General features: G+C 34.7%; 2 protein-coding genes across 2 annotated transcripts in view; both read left to right on the top strand.

Moving 5' to 3' along the window:
* The window catches only part of LOC142358562 (uncharacterized), a 65,682-nt gene extending 47,743 nt beyond the window's left edge, over positions 1-17,939 (top strand). Inside the window, exons 18-20 of the mRNA XM_075409962.1 lie at positions 9,053-9,358; positions 12,496-12,751; positions 16,790-17,939. Of these exons, the coding sequence (XP_075266077.1) occupies positions 9,053-9,358; positions 12,496-12,751; positions 16,790-17,104 (877 nt within the window). The 3' untranslated portion in view covers positions 17,105-17,939. The remainder of the gene's footprint in view (positions 1-9,052; positions 9,359-12,495; positions 12,752-16,789) is intronic.
* Positions 1-20,806, top strand: part of LOC142358572 (proteasome subunit beta type-3-like) — a 361,488-nt gene that overhangs the window by 192,995 nt on the left and 147,687 nt on the right. The window lies entirely within an intron of this gene.

The raw sequence follows: 20,806 nt of genomic DNA, 5'->3' as shown, positions 1-20,806 counted from the left end.
TAAGATAATTTTAATACTTTGACCATTATTGCAAAGTATTTTATTTTGTCAAATCTCTGTAATCTTTTTTCTTTTCTTTAAATTAGACAGAACGAGTACTGTGTGATGTTTTAAGCCATGATCGCTAAATAAATATATGTACTTATTTTTTGATCGGTGTGGTGTTTTTGAAACAGGATGGAAAAGTCAATGCTTCATGTGAAATCTAAGTATTTAGGCCAGACTGCTAAAGGGATTGAAGAGCAGCAAGAAGAGAGATTGGTTTCTGTTCGCATCATTTTTTGAGAGAGGACCAGAAAAGTAGGTGTAAAAAATTGCAAGTTTTTGATCACGTGCGGATTTTTCAGAGCAGTTTTTTTTAGTTTTAACTCCAAATATTCTTTCAAAATAGTTTCCAAAATTTTTCTAATCTAGTTTTAGTTTTTTGGAAGCTGTTTTGACCATCTGGAGCTATTATTACAAAGATTCTACTTTCAGCTTTATTTTACAATTCTGGCTTTCGTGTATTCAGCGTTTCGTGTATTCTGCTTCTATTCCTCATAGCAGTTGTGGCGTTGTGTGATTAAAATCACTTTTAGCGGTCTTTCGGTTCGACTATTAGTAAATTTCAAATGTTTTCGATGAAGAAAATTGGCTAAATTCGGGCAAAGTTTTGCCGATTTCCAGATGTTTTTATGGTTTTTGCATATTTCTTCTGATCTTACGCTTTTCACTGCAGTTTTTCTCGTTTAATTCTCAGTAAAGAGTTATTCTATAGGTGTTGCTACTATGAGGTGACACTTCAAATCTAGACTTGGCCTTTTTGAACAAAAATCAATTACGCAAATTTGTTCAGGTTCTTTGATGCTGGCAGTTTTCAGTAGTCGTTTGATATTTCCCTCCTGCGTTTTGGATGAGTGACCGATTTAGTTATACAAAGATATACAAAGTTTTTGCGGATTAAATTTCGGAAGAATCTTGGGGTTGTAGGCATGGCACTTATCACTTGGATAAATTGTACAATTTTCTTATTTGCAGTCTTTGTCTTTTATTATTTAGTTGTTGTGTTAAACTTCTGTCAATTATTGGGTGGATGTTGATGTATGTACGTAATTTTTTTCTCTGAAATTAATGGTTTGAAAATTGTATTTGAAATTGATAGAAAGCGTTTTTTATAGAATTTTACTTTCGATTTTGTCCGTCATCTCCTTTCCCTTTCTTGGAGTTTCTCTTTAACAACCCATTTAAAAATTTGTTTGTCAGTTGTTAATTTTTTTTGCAAACTACCTGCCTTACAGGGTCTTTTACCAAAAGGTTTTTTGGAGTCTCAACTAAAATCAAATGTTATCAGATGGTGTATCAGTTTCAGACAGTTAGTGTTCTCATGATAATTTTCCTCTTTTCCTGTTGTCGTTGTTTCAAAGTGCTTGGCATAATTATGTAGAATGTGCATTAGTGCAGTGAGGACGGGAACTTTTCTACTTTGAGTCGTTTCCGAAATTCTGGCTGTGTTTTTTGATTAGTCGTCTGACGATCTTTTTCGTTTACATTTGTTCACACAGCAAGGCTGAAAAAAATCAAATTTTATTAAGGACTTCTTCCTCTGACTAATGGCATTTGCGCGCGTGACGTCCTTTCTCACTTTTTTCAGCCTACGTTTTAGCTCATTTGCGTAATTAGATTTTGATCAAGCGTGACTTACCTAATTCAATAAATTGACTTTTGCACTTTAAAACTTATGTTTAATTAGAATTAGTTTAAGGTCAAAGGAATTCATGTGTAATAAAGGCCCCAAATGAAAAGGTTTCTGCGCAATAAACAAGCTCTATATTTTATCGTTGAATGTTTTTTACATAGTTTTTATCTTTTGGGGCGTCGATAACTTTTTCAACTTAATATCTGCATCTGTTTCTATCTCTTTTATACGGCACGCAAGTCTATTCTTTCGCAGCTATTCCGGCAATCTGTCGGCCTTGTTAGTTGTAAACGTGTTGGCTCATCCTCGTTATAGAATCCCAATCATTGTGGGGCTAGATCCAATACCTTTGTTACCGTAAATATTGTACTCTAAGCCAAAATAACTCGATGGCAGATGAATGATTATACATGCAGCATGAGGACGTCAAGATTTAATTTATTTTTGTTAATAATTGCTAATGAAATATTGGAGGTAAGTGGTTTTTGTAAATACTAGTAGTTTTGATGAAGTTATTTTGGCAGAGATGGTTTTTTTCGAGATCTCAATTTATAACAAAACTTGATCAGATTTTTTATCATAATTTAACAGACTTGATTTTTTTGTTTTTACTTTTTTGTTTCATGACTTTGTTTCAAGATAATCATAAATTAGTGAAGGCACGTTTTGTGTGATGAGTTGTTGGATGGCGTTTAAATGGGTTTTTACTTCGAGTCGTTTCCGGAATTCTTGCGGCTATGTTTTTTTTAAGATATGTTCACACATTTTCATGATTTCTGAAGTCAAATTGGAGTAGTGATTTTGGTCACGCTGAAACAAGAAGTGGAGCGAAAAAGCGAGTGGTTTTGCGGCGTGAAATTCTTTCGCTCTAAATTTTACCAATTGTTTTTTTTGGAGTCTCAACTAAAATCAAATTTTATCAGATGGTGTATCAGTTTCAGACAGTTAGTTTTCTCATGATAATTTTCCTCTTTTCCTGTTGTTGTTGTTTCAAAGTGCTTGGCATAATTATGTAGAATGTGCGTTAGTGCACTGAGGACGGGAACTTTTCTACTTTGAGTCGTTTCCGAAATTCTGGCTGTGTTTTTTGATTAGTCGTCTGACGCTCTTTTTCGTTTACATTTGTTCACACAGCAAGGCTGGAAAAAAATCAAATTTTTTGAATGACTTCTTCCTCTCACTAATGGCATTTGCGCGCGTGACGTCCTTTCTCACTTTTTTAGCCTACGTTTTGATCATGCGTGACTTACCTCATTTAATAAATTGACTTTTGCACTTTAATACTTATGTTTAATTAGAATTAGTTTAAGGTCAAATGAATTCATGTGTAATTAAGGTCCCAAATGAAAAGGTTTCTGCGCAATGAACAAGCTCTATGTTTTATCGTTGAATGTTTTTTACATAGTTTTTATCTTTTGGGGCGTCGATAACTTTTTCAACTTAATATCTGCATCTGTTTCTATCTCTATTTTACGGCACGCAAGTCTATTCTTTTGCAGCTATTCCGGCAATCTGTCGGCTTTGTTAGTTGTAAACGTGTTGGCTCAACCTCGTTATAGAATCCCAATCATATTGGGGCTAGATCCAATACCTTTGTTACCGTAAATATTGTACTCGATGGCAGATGAATGATTATACATGCAGCATGAGGACGTCAAGATTTACTTTATTTTTGTTAATAATTGCTAATGAAATGTTGGAGGTGAAGTAGATATTTAATTAAAACATCGAGTAGTGCATGCTGATTTTTGCTCAACTTGAGGGAGAGATTCGTAATTGTGCTTCTCAATGGCTATTATTTACGCGCTCTTTTTCACATTTCAAAATAATTTGAATTGTATTGGGGCGCTGTCTTTTTTTACGACTCGAAGAGGAGTGAGTATTTGTGATCTTTATCTTAATCGGTGACTTCTATATAAGAGGATGTGTTTTAGAGGATGTCAAGAAGTGTTGGTGTCAATCTGCTGAACAAAAGTCTAAATTACAGAGAGAATTTAGAGTGGTTTTTGTTTTCAGTGTTCCGAGTAAGAGCGAGAAAAGTAGGTGTGATAAAACTTTCTCGAATTGGGCAATGTTTTTGATCACATGTGGCAATCTCAAGCTGTTATTTTTAATAGCCGCCCTCATCTTCTCAGCCGGCTTTTATAGCGCTCCTAATTTTTTTACAATCCAAGAATTGGATTGTATTGGTGCTCTGTCTTTTTTACAGTTCAAAGAATTTGAATTGTATTGGGGCGCTGTCTTTTTTAGACTCGAAGAGGAGTATTGGAGAAGTCCTTTTTTTAAGTAATTTTATCGGTGTGATTTTTGAAGCGGGAAATGGAACGCGTGAAAAAAATTGGAGTGATTGTGGCGCTGAACAAAAGTGAAGAACGGAGCGAAAAGAGAGTGGTTTTTGTTCATACCGCTGTTTTTGAGAGAGCGAGAAATTGATGTGTGAAAAAATTTTCTGTAAGCGAGCGAAATTTTTTTGTTCACGTGCGGCATTTTAAAGCAATTTTTTTCATTTGTTTTGGTTAAGAGGTTTGGTTATGATTTTATTTTAATTTTAGGCTGGTTTCGGTAGTGGTTTGTAGGTTTCTGGAAATTAATATGAATTTTATGATATGTCGGAGGTTTTTAATGTATTTTGCTGATTTTCGGGCTAATTTTTGCGTTTTCTTGACAATTATTTTGTTTTACTGGCTCAAATGGGTATTGAAGAAACCCCTTCTACTTGCGCCTTTTTATGATAACAATTAGTTACAGTTTTTTGGGTCAGAATCATCTTTTGTTGAGAAAAATGGCGAAAAATGGAACTATTTTTCTTAATTTTTTTGCAGTTTTTCGTTTTTTTGTTTTTAGCTAAGTTTCTTTGCCTAATATGACTTGCCTATTGTTTTGCGAGCATCTGGATACCCTATTGGCTGAAGGGAATTTTTCTTTCGATTTATATGTTTCTGAAATATAAAAAATTTAGTAACTTTTTCCAGTTTTTCAGTGAAAGTTGTTTTTAAGAGCTTTTTTTTTCATAATTTTAGCCTAATGTATTTTTTCAAAATTCACATAAGTGGTTTTTGTAAGTACTAGTAGTTTTGATGAAGTTATTTTGGCAGAGATAGTTTTTTTTTGGGATGTCAGTTTATAACAAAGTTTGATCAGATTTTTTATCATATTTTAACAGACTTGATTTTTTTGTTTTTACTTTTTTGTTTCATGACTTTGATTCAAGATAATCATAAATTAGTGAAGGCACGTTTTGTTTGATGAGTTGTTGGATGGCGTTTAAATGGGTTTTTACTTCGAGTCGTTTCCGGAATTCTTCCGGCTATGTTTTTTTTAAGATCTGTTCACACATTTACATGTTTTCTGAAGTCAAATTGGAGTAGTGATTTTGGTCACGCTGAAACAAGAAGTGGAGCGAAAAAGCGAGTGGTTTTGCGGCGTGAAATTTTTTCGCTCTAAATTTAAAGTAGAGTGAGAAAACGATGTTTGAACAAAAATTTGCTTTCTCGCTAGTGGTTTTTTGTTCACTTGCGGCAATTTCACTTTGATTTTTACTGTTTTTTCGATTTTTTGGATCGGATTTTTTTCTAAATGGTTTTTCCAATCCATTCATAGTCCGTTCTAGGTCCAGTTTTCTGTTTAGTCAATGAAAATTCTTTGAATTGTGCGTCAGGACTTGTCCTGCTATGTTTTTTTTTATTTTTGTAAGATGTTTTCACACCTTTTTTCGTGACTTTGAGCTTTCAAAACGGGATAAACAGGTAACGCTCAGCGGGCATCAAGTTTCATTAGAAGCTCGTAGCCGCGTTTAGTAGTCCTTCAAGTACTTAGAGTGGTGAAGCTACTGGGAAGGCCGTAATTCAAGGTTAAAAGGTCATTTTTAGGAGTTTTTGAGCCCAAAATAATGCAGTTTTTCGCTTTTTTCGTCATTTTTTGTTGGATCAGCCTGAAATTGAGGTTTGTAAAAGTCGATAAAGGGTTTTTGCAAGACGAAGTTCCTTTTTATGGCCATTTTACGAGCTATATGTTTTGCTACTCAGTAAACACGGTAATTTATACCAATTTTTACCATTTTTTTGAAAATTTTTGGCGTTTTTGAGTTGTTTTAGCCGTTGGAGTCAGGAAACCTCTTGTGGGGCTAAATAATAGTTCGTTATAATGTTTCTAGTGGTAAAGAAATGGTTTTCAAAATTTTTACTTTGCAAATTTTAACAATTTTTTTGATAAAAGTTGCAGTTTTTTTTAAAGTTTTCAACATTTATTGTCATTATTCAAGTTTTCTAGGGTTTGCTAATAAATTAGTTTATTAAAAAATTTTTGCTGGCCTTGGAATGGTTTTATTGGTTCATTGAAAATATTTTAATATCACAAATTTTGCCAATTTTTTTTACTAAATTTGCTATTTTTTTAATTTTGAATTTTTTTTTGTGGTTTTTCAGGCTTATCTAACCTAAATTGTGTATGAATCTCCTCTAAATGTTGATAATAAGTTACTGCATAGTTGCTGGTGGTATGGGGAATGTGTTTCAAGATTTAAATTTTACAAATTCTATCGATTTTCAAATTGCAGTTTTTTCAATTTCTGAAATTTTATTATTTTTCCTCAGTGTCCAGGGAACCTCCTTTAGGGTTTGCTAGTATGTTACTGCATAATCTCTAGTAGCAATAAAATAGTTTTACGTTTTTTTAATATTGCAATTGTAAGCAATTTTTTTTAATAGAGCTTGCATTTTAAAATTTTTGATTGTTTAAATTTTAAATTTCTTTCAGTTTTCTGAGTTTAGCGATCTGTACTGGCCAACGAAACATTAAATAATGCCGACCTGTTACAAGACAGAACTCCAGAAGACAATAAAAATGGTTTCGATCATTTTCCAGCCATATTTCAGTAAATTTTTCAGTTTTCATTTTTCAATATTTTGAAGCATTTGTTATATTTCAAGTTTATTTACCTTTTGTGGCAAATTAACCTGTTTCAAGGCTTTTGCGTGAGTTAATGAGTATATTGAACTGCGTCATATATATGGTCTTCAGGTTAAAAGCATCAAAAGGTTTAGCAATAATTTTTTTGTTTAGTTCGTTTCATTCTTTTACTTTCTCAACTTTTGAGATTTTCTTTTTGGCTGGAATTGTTCAGTTGATCTGCTGGTCAAATATATTGGGTCTGTTTTGCATTCAATTCCTTGGATTGTATTTTAGGATTTGTCTTGCTATGTTTTTTTTACTTCGTCGAACTTACTTTTTTTCGCTTTACCCATTTTGCCGCTTTCTCGACATTTTGCGTGAAATCTTTTTGACTTCTCTAGGCTAGTTTCACTCTTCTGGCATTATGCTCAAAGTCCTTTTAAACAGTAGCTGCCCAGCAAAGCTATTCAAAATGAAGAGAGTCAGCATAAAAATCAAACTCAGAAATAGAAACGGGATAAACTAATAAAGCCCATTTTTAGATGCCCGGTACTTGAACTTTGTTCTCATAAGTTTTAGTCACTATCTATAATGCTTATTGGTATTGATACTAGACCCTGTAGCCTCTCACTGAGAGACAGGAGTATGCTCAATTACGAAATGACATCAAAATAAATCGCACTTAAAAATGTTTTTATACAAAAATCAATTTTCGTTGATATTTTCTTTTCTTTCAATCCCAATAGAGTTATGGGAATCAACGGCGGCTATCTTCCGGTAATCTACCGGGTATGTTTTAGCTGCGAAGCTGTAAGCATGGTTTTCGTTTTTGTTTCGTCGTCTGACGCTCTTTTCGTATTACATTTTTTACGCCACAAACCTTAAAAGTAATTTTTTCATGACGCTATTTCAATGCTCTTTCGCTATTTTTATGTGCGTGACGTAATTTCTTAAAATAATTGATGGTTGGGTTTAAGCTCAACTGTGTGATAAAATTTTTGATCATAACTGACTTACCACATTCTGTAAATGACCTCATTTTTTATTAAGTTAACTTGAGATCACTCGAACCCCTTTCAAAGTCAAAATAGGACTCCTACGTAAAGATCAATGGCCAAAGTAAAGCATGGCACCAAAAATAAAATAAGGAATTTGATTTTTAAGAACGTTTTTGAAAACGTTTGTCTTTTAAAAAGTTGGAAACTGCATCAGTTCAATTCTGTATCTGTTGCTATCTATATTCGACTTCACGTAAGTGTTTTGTTTGAGGCTATTTCGACAATCGGGTGGCTATATTTGTTGAAAAGCCACAAAGCGGTAGCCTTCTCCTGGTTTTTTTTACAATCCAGAGTATTTGGATTGTATTGGCGTGTTATCTTTTAAGATATGTTCACTCTTTTTCTGTTTTTTACGTCAGTGAGAAGTCAAATTAGAGTGATAATTTTCATCACGTTGGAGTAGTAAAGGGAGTGAAAATGCGAGTTTTGAAGGGAGCAAAAATTTAGTAAAGGGAGCGAAAAAGCGAGTAAAAAATAGCGCATGGGGGCATAAAAGATAGCCTACTAAGCTTAGGGCTCCTTAGTCCTAAGCTAGCTACAGCCAAGCCTCGCCGAGAGCACTTTGGCTGACGTCATAGTCGATTTAATAATTGTTCTTCAACTAAATTTGGATCTATTCTGTTTGCCCCCCTCCCCAGCTTAGTGCGCTTATATCTTTTACGCCTTCCAGGCACGTGTGCTTTTTTTTACATTGTAACATGCTATATAGCATATAATTGGTATAATGGGTCGCTCATCCCCCCATCCAACCTGCCCCTCGTCCATCCGCCTTTCAACTGTAACCTCGTACACACGCTCGATCTGTTAAGATATTAATTGCTCTCAAACGAACTTTATTGTATTAGTCCTGTCTCTCTTTTTATGCGATTTTTCGCTTGACCGATGTTTCGTCTGACCCATTTGACGTTTCTCTCGCACTGAAGCCTGCTTCCTTTTTCTCGCTATTTTGTAGAGAATCTGGTGACATTTGAAGGCTAGGCGGATCACTTTTTTGCTGAATTAGTTTGTATAACGTTCTAATTATTTTTAATTGATCTCAAACCTAGTTTGTAGCAATTATATTAGAACTGTTGGTCTTTTTTATTCAATTTTTCGCTTGACCGATTTTTTGTCTGACCCATTTGACATTTCGTCCTCAAAAATGGGATAAACAGGTAGCGCCCTATGGGCATAAAGTGCTCTTAGAGCCTTTCAGCGCACTAGTCTCCAAGTATACGATTCACAGAAACTGTTTTGGAGACATTAATACTTGTGGTGTCAAGGGCAGTTCTTAAAAGTTGTCCGACCGCCCTCCCACCCCACCCCCCCCCCCCCCACATCAACATCTTGAAGGCAGTTGACAACTTTAATAGATTACGAACTGACAGAGTGTATAAAAAACAACTTATTGATCAATGTATAGTTTTAATAAGTTGCTGTTTCATTGTAGGGTGATGCCCAATGAAGTCAGGCGCCCAGTTAAACTTGAATCATTTACACCCGTTCAAAGTAAGACCAGGGAAAAATCGCCTGTAGCAGCCACTAGCAGTACCACCACAGCCTCTATTACTACTACAACAACACAGAAATCCAATAATCACAAGGTGGAATCGGAAAAAGTAGTGACTTCAAAAGGGACAGATAATCACTCAGAAGAGAAGCCAACGAAGGCTCCCCCCAATTCACAGCAACCAGAATCTGCATTAACGAATGGAGAAGTGCTCGCGTCCAGACTCAAGATTGAGACAGTGTTAAGGTTTGTATGCGTTGATCCAGTGAACTCCTATTTACAGCTGACGATATACAGAATGAACTTGATGGAATTATCTATCATCAATAAGTTGTCCCATTATAGCCACCCCCCCCCCAGCTTACATGGATACCCTCCCAATTACTGTAAATGGACCACGATATGGGGGCTATAATTTAGTGGGTGGCTATCAAGGGAAAGACCCTACTAAGTCTTAATCTTCCTGTATGCGCGCAATGAAATCGTAAATCTTACTTGCTTAAATGACTTGCAGTCACGACGTAAGGTTACATGCGCTCGAGTGGGGGACTCAAGGTTGGAGTGGACGATGCTTTATGTTCTTGACGAATTTAGAAAGCCGAATTGTATAAATTATTGTTTATAGCTGCGAAGCTGTAAGCTGAGCTCAGCTATATTGAGGTGCTCTTGGTTTTTTTTACGACTCGAAGAGGAGTATTGGTTTTCTCTCGGTCTTTTTTTTACAGGAAGTAGATTTGTTCACGCGGTTTTTTGACCTAAAAGCGAAAGTGAGAAAAGCTGTCTCGGTGAACAGATTTTTGCTAAGCGAGAAGTTTTTTGATCATGCGCTTCGTTTAGTGAATGACTTTTTGACTTTGAAAAATAGTTTTTGACTGAATGGCACATATAGATAACTGTTTATAGCCGTTTTTTGGACTAAGTGGCCCATTTTTTTGCTTTTAATTTGGTTTCTTATCGAAATAAAGTTTATTCGATACTATATTGAAATGTCAACCTCGAAAATTGATTCCAGTGTTTTGCAGAGCCTGAAAATGCGTTTCAAGTTGAAAATTGGCACATATTTCTTGATTTTTTAGTTAATTCTTGGCTTTTTTCTATTACTTTCTTGGATCTTTTAACCATCTTTTTTTCAGAAATCAGTTAATATGACAAATTCTCTTTGATAATTCATATACTCAGCGCCCCTTTCTACCTCGATGTAATTTTGTTTTTTAAAATTTACATATGCTAATCCGATTTTGGTAGTTTTTTTCCGATTTTCGTCAGTTTTTTTATATTTTGGTTGTAATTGCTAGAAATAGTCTTTTTGTGCAACATGAGGGACTTTAATTCCGTTTCAATAAAAATTCAACCATTTTTTGGCGTTATGTTTTTGAAAAACAGTTAAAACTTTTTCATAAATGCTGTCTTGAAAGTTTTTTGACCATTTTTTGCAAAATGTTTCAATTTTTCTGATTTATGTATTCTGCTTTTTCCTATTTTTTGTTCTCTTCAGGGGAATAGATCTTTTTATCGGGTGATTAGTTATCTTTTATATGTCTTGAAAGCTGAACCATGAAATGTATCTTTTTAACTTTCAAAAATCAAGAATGTGTTTTTGTTACGGTGTTCCTTACATTGTGCCCATATTCTTCACATTCTAGTTAGTATCTTACTATCTTTGTCCTGGCACCTACATTTATTTTCGGTATGTTGATTTTTTCAGTTGTTAAAAATGAATGATTTCAATTTCTTTGATTTTCGTCATTTCTTTGAATTGCATTTGATTTCATTCAACATAAGGCAGTACTGAGAGTTTGATAGCAAGCCTTTCCCGCAATTTCCACTTAAGACTATTTACTGCAACTTTCTTCCGGCCTTGGTATTAAATTAAAAGATTTTTTGCCTTTGAATATTCTTCTGCTGCTTATGTCTTTTCTATGATCAATTTAATTTTTGAATTAGTATGAAATCATGTTGTCTAGCATATGTACAACAAGGAACAAGTGTGTGATTAGTTTTTTGTCTTAATGCATTGATTAGAAGTGTAATTATAGGTGTTTTCTGATTCTTAAATTTGAGCTTTCTGTTTTGAAAAGATTTAATTTAGTTCCTAAGATTATTATCTGCCGTTTGCTTTCGCGATCTTTTTCAGATTAAAATCCTGAATTAATTGAGGGTAATTGATAACCTTGTCAACTTTTTCAGTCTATCACTTTCTGGACCACTTTAATTATTTCGTTTTTTTTTTTAACGTTACCAAACGTTTTCAATGATATAAAGTTTTGCTGCATTTTGTTTCTCTTGGTGACAGTGGTTTAAGTTTCACCAATTTTAGAGCAGACCTGGAGAGGTAGCGAGTTAATGGTTTAATACAAAAAGTAGTGGCTTCCGCTGCAATTACGGTTTTGTTAGTGAAGTTTGATGCTTCGAGTTGCTTCCGGAATTCTTCCGGCTATGTTTTGTTTCGTCGTCTGACGCTCTTTTTTCGTTTTACATTTGTTCACACCCCAAAGCTGAAAAGTCAAATTTTCTGAATGACTTCTTCCTCCCACTAACTGCTTTTACGCGCGTGACGTCTTTTCTCTCGCTCTCTCTAGCAAAAGTTTTTTTTTGCGTGATTAGGTTTTGATCATAAGTGACTTACCTCACTCAATAAAAATGACTTTTGCACTTTAAAATTTAAGTTTATTTTGAATTAGTTTAAGGTCAAAGGAACTTATGTGTAATAAGAGTCCCTAATGAAAAGGCTTCTGCGCAATGAATTTTAACAAGCTTTATAAATTTATCGTTTACTTTTTTTTACATAGCTTTTTGAGCGGCGTGGATAACTTTTTCAACTTATATCTGTATCTGTTTCTATCTCTATAATACGGCACGCAAGTCTATTCTTTCGCAGCTATTCCGGCAGTCTGTCGGCTATGTTTTACTGTTTATATTGAAAATGAAGCAAAATTCGAAGTCGTCTTCAAAAACAAGCTTGTAGAAATAACAAACAGTTCTAATCTTCGTTACAGTTTTAAGGCATTAACAGTGAATAGTTTTCGGGCGACTGTGCTATAACACGCTACTTAAACAGGTTTTCTTTGCTGTCATGGAGTGCTTTAACTCAACAAACGCTGCTTCCTGGTTTTTGTAGCTGATAAGTTTTTTCTCTGGTGCTAAAAAAAATTTTTGTTCTGATTTTTTAATCAAAGTTAATTGGTTTGTTTGTTGCTGATGCGTTTTTCTTTTGCCACAAAATTAAGATATTTAGATATAAAACGGGTCAATCTAGCTCGAGTTGTGACATAGATTTGCATATCTATAATATGACTAATAGCCGCTGTCTATAAGGTGGGGGTTTTAATTGGTAAAAATATAGTAAAAATTAATCTCTAGTGCCTAACATGACCTGATCGCAGGAATGCCCTAAATCACTTCTGTCCGCCTGATTGGAACAAGACGCATCCTGAGATCAACAGTCTGGATATCACAAAATTGGCCGAGTTTCCGATGACCACCTTCTTTGAGCAGTATGAGGCCAGTCTGCGAGGTCTCCTCAACAAGCAAGTCACTAAAAAGGTGGAGCAGGAGAAGGCCCGGATGAGGGTGGTGGAGGCCGAAAAGGACAAATTTGTGGCTAATACTAAAGTGCTCATACAGCGTCTATTTCCACAGGTAAAAAATCAAATTGTCGTCGAAATGAAGTCCATCAATAGCCGTTGGCAGTTACTTAAATGGATATCATTTAAGCGCTCTCCTTTTAACGACTGATGACCGTCGGTCTTTTAATCGGCAGTGAAACTGGATTTAAACGTCAATGCCGCACGTGTTTGGGTCAATTTGTTGGATAAAAGGCGGAGATTTTTTGGGGAATTTTCATATTTCTTTACTGGCAATGGTTTTTGATGAGTCATAAATGAACAATCGAACTATTGACTCGTGTTCATAGCGGTATTTTTTATGATTAATCTATTTCTTTTCAACAAAACGTATTAGTGGAAGTTTGAGTCTCGCCTGTTGTTCAATTTCTTGGTGGTATTGTTTTTTTTTCTCTCTTTCGAGACCGATGTAAATTTTTAAGAGCTTTTTGATGTTACTAATATTGTATATCTCTTGTATATCGATTTGCGAAAACTAAATTGTCAAAAGACCATGGTTACATTATTTTCCTAAACTCCAAATAGTGTTGAAGGGTTGGAACTATTCAGAGAAATCTATGCAGATGAATGAAGTGCCAAAGAAATGAACAGTTTAATGTCTCTGAAATGTTTGCGGACTTTTTTCTTTCTTAAACTTTATTCCTGGGTTATTACTTCAATTGCAATGTTTTCAATTTATTTGTGCTAAATAGATTGTGAATTACTATATTTGTATCAATTTATGACTTAAAGTCATTATGTGTTCAAAGTGGTCTTTTTTAATAGCCGCACAGCGATAGCTGGGGCTATTATTGGCCTTCTCTTTGTTTTTTTACAATTCAAAGAATTTGAATTGTATTGGGGCGCTGTCTTTTTTTTAAGATCTGTTCACACATTTTCATGATTTTTGAAGTCAAATTGGAGTAGTGATTTTGGTCACGCCGAAACAGGAAATGGAGCGAAAAAGTGAGTGGTTTTGCGGCGTGAATTTTTTTCGCTCTAATTTTAAAGTAGAGTGAAGAAACAAAATTTCGGTTTCTCGGTAGTGGTTTTTTTGTTCACATGCTGCATTTAGATATTGATTTTGTTTTTTTTTCTTAATTTTTTAATCTGATTTTTTAAAATGGTTTTGTCAATTCACTCATAGTCCATTCTAGGTCTAGTTTTTCTGTTTAGTCAATGAAAATTCCTTGAATTGTACGTCAGGATTGTCCTGCTATGTTTTTTTGTTTCGTCGTCTGACGCTCTTTTTTTCGTTTTACATTTGTTCACACAGCAAAGCTGAAGTCAAATTTTCTGAATGACTTCTTCCTCTCACTAACGGCATTTGCGCGCGTGACGTCATTTCTCACTCGCTTTAGCAAAAGTTTTTAGGTTATTTGCGTGATTAGATTTTGATCATACGTGACTTACCTCACTCAATAAAATGAAATTTGCACTTTAAAACTTAAGTTTAATTTGAATTTGTTTAAGGTCAAAGGAACTCCTATGTGCAGTAAACTTCCCTAATAAGAGGCGTCTGTGGAATGAATTTTAACAAGCTTTATTAATTTATCGCTGAATGTTTTTTAGCCTAGTTTTTTGAGCTGCGTCGATTTTTTTTTCCAATTTAGATCTGTATCTGTTTCTATCTCTATTATATGGCACGCAGGTATATTCTTTCGCAGCTATTCCGGCAATCTGCCGGCTATGTTTTAGAAAGTTTTTTGGTGAATTTAGACTGTTTTTTCTTGCCTTCCTCAGTTCTTTTCGTACCTTTTCTTACCTAATAGAACTGCTAATGTTTGTTTTATGCCTTCTAAAGTTTTTTTATGCTGTGATTAAGGAGTAATGTAATTTTGATTTTTTTACCCCACTATTTTTCAAAGTTTTTAATTTTTGTCAATTTTCTCTGTTTTTCGTCTTTTGCATTGTCTTTTTGATTTCCCCAAGTTTATTGTTTTGCGTACTCTTTCTAAGGCTGAGTGTTGTCATTGATAATATAGAGTTTTGTTTTAATTGTTTTTTTTAAGTTTATTATTTAGGGAAAATGAATTTTTTGTTTGTTTTAAGATTTTTTTGTTTTTTACTTTTGCGCATATCGGATTAAGTGCTTTGTTGTATGTCATTGTTTGTTGTTGCTGGAGAAGAGGTTGATGGTCATTTCATTAGTTAATTCATTTCTTTGTTCCGTCGTCTGACTTTTTCCTCTCTTTAACGGATTTAGCGCACAGCACATCATTTCCCACTATATCTAGCTAAAGCTTCAGGCCATTTACGTGATTAGATTTTGATCAAATGTGACTTACCTCACTCAATAAAGTAGGCAACAGGCCGTATAGCTCCTTTGTAACGTTTGATCAGACACAAAATAGCACTACACTTCCTTAAAATGCTGAAAGTAACAGTTCAGACGTTGCTGCTCAATTTGCATTAGTATTTCAAACATTGTTTCTATAGTTTTTTCTCTGATAACTTGATTTTAAAAAAAAATCAAAAAGCGTTGACTTTTTTATTAATAGCCGCGTCCTCAATTTCAGGCGGCCATTATAGCGCTCCTAATTTTTTTTACTTCGTCTAACAGATTTTTGTTTTGTCTTACCCTGACTTCTTGGAATTGACTTTTTCAATGACTTACCTCACTCAAAAAAATGACTTCTGAACTCAATTATGGAACTTTAAGTTTTATGAACATTTACTTGTTAAAGGTTAATAGTGTGCATCTAAGTAGTGCCAAACATATATGCCCTGTTTCTTGATTATTAGAGTCCTGAGTTTTTGTTTTCGAATATTAATTTTGGGATGTTTTCCGTTTGTCTATCGCAGCTATTTTCCGGCAATCTGCCGGCTATGTTTTTAAAAAAATCAAAAAAATATGTGCAATTAGGACGTCTTACTTTTTTAAAAGTCGTTCCAATTTTGAGTTCAATTAAGTTTGACTCACGAAACGTTATCGTTCGCTTTCAACCAAAAAGCATACTTTAAAATGCAAAGGATGTAATTGAAAAGACGGAAGTAAACCAAATTTATACAGAATTATTGATGTCGAATCCATTTCTGCCCGAACTAAACAATAAATTAAACTTTGTACTCAAAAACTTATCAAGTACTAAATGCCCTCCATTTCCTTTGCGTTTAAATGTAATTAATTGGCCTTGAACGAAGTTCATAGCAATTATTGTAAACGTGTTGATCTTATTCATGCAAATGTTTTGCTTGGCCATTTCTGCGCTTCGCTTCTAGAACATTCTTTGGCTTCTCGATTGAATTTTTCACGCTTTCGTTCTTCATTTTTGAAGTAAAGCTTGTTGCGCACTCCGAAGTAAAGCTTGTTGCTAAAATAAAAATGATTGCAGCATAGCAACAAGCAGGGCCTGATAGCTGAGTGGGCAGTGCCTCTAGTGAGCGATCGGTAGGTCCATGGCTCGAGTCCCGGCGTGGTCAACTGTTTTTGCACCCATAAAGAAAAATTGATCTAGGATACAGCCCCTGAATTAAGTTGCCTCGCCCATCGTTCAAGCGCCCAGCGCTCGGAGTTCATTAAGTCGCCGAGCAGATCTATTGGAGCCTTACGAGTCTCTAAGTATCCGATTCACCAAAACTGTTTTGTGGAGACAATTTGAGAGAGTGTTTCTTATTAAAGTCTGGCCCCATCGCACAACCGTACCCCCCTCCCACTCCGCTCACCCAGGGGCTCATACTCCCACCCCGCTCACACCGGGCTCACACTCCCCCCCCACCCAATGCTACCATCCCTAAGCCCTGGCTGGCTACTACCGAAGCCAACTGCTCGCCCGTTGTTTGGGAGCAATTCGCCCGACGTTAGTCAGTTATGTTTTATGCACTTTGTTCCGTATTCAGACAGAACAAGATTGTTTTTTTGGGCAATTTGAAGGATGCCATGTGGTTTTGAGATTATTGACTGGTGTTTTTGAGCTGTTTACCTCAGAACCACTTTATTCAAAAGGTTTCCTGTGTAATAGGGATTATCTTTACTTTTTTGTTGATTTTTTCTGCTATATATAATAAGAACAGCATTAAAGATGTTGGCAAAATTGTATTCTAAGTCTCTTGGGAGAATGATATTCGTTTTCAGCAACATCCAGGAGAAAGTGAAGGATTGGATAGTTGGATAGCTTTTCTGGACACGGCTGCAGCCGACATTCCGGAGGATAACGGGCCGAGCTCTGCAAGCTCCAATACAGTTAACGGAGGAGACAGTTCATCAGCGGATAGTGTGACTGCGCAGAGTAGTTCCGGATTTATGAACGGAAGCTTGTCTAGTTATGAAGAAAATCAGTCGACTGTTGCCAGTACGGAGTCAGAGACAAATTCTATCTCCTCGAGTAGAGAGACATCAGCGATTGAAGTCAACAGCAATGGTCATGACTCTGCATTCGACGAAAGCTGAAATTGACATTTGAAACTGATATTTTTATTTTATTACAGACAGTTGCAAGTCTCGGACTGAACAGTTGTAATTCAAGAAAATCAACAATTTGAAATTTCAGTTTATTCGAAATTATTAATTTTAGGCCTAATAATTATGTAAAGTAGCGAAGAACTTGTTCTTACTTTTATTGTCGCATCTAATTTTTTAAACACCGATATTTTCAAAGAGGGTACATTAAGCAAGAGCAATCTGGTCTTCATTTTGGCATTCCAACACTTCGTGAATGAAAGTTTCAAGTTATTTTACCGACAAACGGGAAATTGTCTAATCCCAACTTCGGGATAAAGATATAACCTGGGTTTAAATTCGCATCTCTTCATGGTGATTACTACGTACGTGCAACTGTCTGATAAAAAAAATCAAATGCCGTTTATCGCTAATCTGTTAATTGTTACTTCAGTTTGTTGACAAGCTGTGGACTGCTGCTTTACACCAGTCTTATTTTACATCTGTTCTTTTCTTTCCCCCCTCAGTCGTTGCTCTTCTATGGCGCCTTTTCTAATTTAAACAATTTTACTCCAACCAATTCGTAGTCAGTTAAGTTATTATTACTATTATTATTATGTATCTTTCTTCACTCCAAAAGTAAAACTCTGTCTCTGAGGTTACTCGTTTACTATTTGTTGTTGTTTACTAATTCATCAGAACTTATTCACAGAACCTATTTGATGGTTTCATATCTGATTTTAATTTCACCAATGATTTCGAGATAAATTTGGCGCTTTTGTTCTGTTGTATTTCAAATTTGTTACTTCGGTTTTTCCGATCTATTAATTCAATCTTTCAATTTCTATTTTTAACTATAACGGTTCTGTCACGACGATTTTGTCGATAGCTCTTCAAAAAAGAGCACAGATATGCATTGTATGTAATACTTTGCAATGTATTTGATCTGATAGGAAATATTGCTTTAAAATAGTTCCAAATGAAGTGAATATAGCCGTCTAAGTGACTAAATTTATGAAAGATCTTGGTTTAGAAGGCATCGAATCATGGTCACTGATCAAAGAGATAATCAGGACAAAGATGTCTAGTCTCAAAATTAAATGAACATTTCATTTGAATTTGACCCCTTTTTCGGTGTAGTTGAAAACATTTCCATTTTTTGAAAATCTGATTGATGGCTTGCGTTGAAATTGACTGTGCTCCCCTCTCATTGGGTGCCCCAAATTTATTATTCACGAAGAAAGGGTCCTCTCTTATTGGGTTACCTTACTTAGACATTGATGCATGAAAGATAATTGAAGTATAGGTTACGCTGCCCCTGCAGAAGTCGCTGAAAATCTTGCAACGTGGTCCTCGATGAACACAAGAAGTTTTCTGACTTCAAACAGAGTCACGTAACCTATACGTTATTATTTTCCTTCTCTTGGTCGAAGAGGGCTATTGGTTTTCTTGAGGTTTTTTTTACCGGAAGTACTATTCGATGACCGTGTTTTGACCTAAAAGCAAAAGTGGGTAAAACTGTCATGTGAACTAATTTTTTCTGAGCGAGAGAAGTTTTTGGCCATGAGCTTCGTTCAGTAGATGACTTTTCGAGTGCTTTCGACCGAATGGCGCATATAACCATTTCGAGCCGTTTTTTGTCCAATTGCCCCAGTTTTTTGGTTTTTGTGGAAATAATTTCTCGACGCTGTATCAGTATTTAACTCTCCGAAATTCATGTCACAGTATGTATAGGAGACTAAAAATGTGTTTCAAGTGTAAAATGGGCACATTTGTCAATTTTGTAGCTAATTTTTCGGGCTTTTGCCATTAATTTTTGGACCTTTGAGCCAACTTTTTCTTCAAAATCAGTGCATATGAAAATTTTTTGATAATTCATGCATTGAGTTCCTCTTCATAAGGCAATTGTTATAGAGTTGTACACATGCTAATCCGATTTTTATTGTTTTTGTCCAATATTTTTTGTATGCATTTTGGTTTTGTACTGGAAAAAATCTTGTCATGTGCACTGTCAGGGATGCTAATGTTGTTTCATTAGTAATTGAATTTTTTATTAAGGTAAAGTCTTCGAAATTTAGAAAATTTTTTTTTCATTAGAGCCATTTTCAAAAAAAAAATTGACTTTTTGGAAAAGAAATATTTTTCTGTAGAGAAGGATCGCTATTTAACTTTTATAAGCCTGGAATGCTAAATAATACAATGCATTTGTTTGTTATTTCAGTTTTTCTACGTCTCCATTATTAAATTTGAAAAATCAAGAACTAGTCTATTGGTTTGTTTTTGAAAATCTGTCCATATTCTCCACGTTCTAGAGCATGTATCGTTCTGGCATTCCTTTAAAACATGAAGTTTTTTTCCTTCTGCGTTTTAAAAAAAATGATTTTCAGCTTCTCCTTAGATTTTGTTCATTTTTGGTTTGAAATTGTTTTCGTTTAATATAATGCAGCACTGAGAATTTATGATTAACTTATTTTCTTGAATAACTTTTCATGATTAACTTATTTCTGCAACATTTCAAACCCCTTTTGTCTAATATCTGCAACAAGGGAGCATATCTCAGATTTTTCTGATTTTCTAAGATCCACAATGAAAAAAGGTCTTTTTTCTTGGGTTGACAATTTATAGAGTTGTTTTTTTTGAACATTTAGTTTCTGCCTCTTGCTTTCGCAGTGAGTCCGGTGGGTCCCGTATTTGGCGAAGTTCTTTTTCATTGAGTCAATAGAATTTTTGTTTCTACCATATGACGTTTTAATCACTTCAAATTTGCTTGCTGTTCATTGGTTCATGTAAGTGAAAATGAATTGTTTGCATGACGTCAGTTTTCGCGTTAAAATTTTTGGTCACACGTGACTTTCATGACTCTCAAAAATGACTCCCTGACGCTGAAATTGACTTCTTTATACTTTAATTCAAAGATATAAAGTCAAGTGAGTGCTTATCACTCTAATTGAAGGGTAATTGAGGGCAACTAATAGAAGTGACGATAGTTTAAACATATTCCTAATCAAAAAATAACGTCTGAGCATTTAAAAAAGAAATTCCTTTTCTGGTGTTTCTTTTTTCTATCTTTTCTAGTTCGCAGGTCTACATAGCTACTGCGTCTATTTTCTGGCAATCTACCAGCTTTGTTTTAAGGTCTGTTCACTGATTATCATGATTTTTGAAGGCAAACTGAGGTGAATATTTTGGTTACGAGGAAATTGAAAAAGAAAATGGTTTTGCGGGGTGATTTTTTGGTCTCCAATTTTAAAGTAGAGCGAGAAAACGGTGTCTGCACAAAAAATTCGCTTTCTCACTTCTGGTTTTTTGTTCAGAATTTGGCACTTTGAATTTGATTTTTGCTTTTTTTTCAATTTTTATGATTTTTGGTCAAAAATTTTTTTTTTCAATCCAGATGTAGTCCTTTACTGGTCTTGTTTTTTATTTAGTCAGTGAAAATTTTTTGCATTAATTCGGGACTTGTCCTGCTGTGCTTTTTGAATTCGATTTACTTTTTGTTCACGTTTTTCTTTTTACATAAGTCTCGATTTTCACGTTTGACTCGTGACTTACCTCACTCTCTTTGAACTAAATGGTTTTTTAAATTCTTTCGTGCATTGAAATGTAGTTAATACGGTCAATGTTTAAAAGAGCAAAAGCAAAAGAAACGGGATAAACCGATAAAGCGCGGTCATTAAGTCATAGTGCATTGGGTTATCAAAGTTCATTAGAGCG

This window comes from Convolutriloba macropyga, chromosome 2 (genome assembly GCF_964194025.1).
Source record: "Convolutriloba macropyga chromosome 2, txConMacr16.3, whole genome shotgun sequence".
In the NCBI taxonomy this organism is placed as follows: Eukaryota; Metazoa; Xenacoelomorpha; order Acoela; family Convolutidae; genus Convolutriloba; species Convolutriloba macropyga.
The sequence above is the reverse complement of the archived record's forward strand: the minus strand, read 5'-3'. Positions and strand labels throughout refer to the sequence as shown.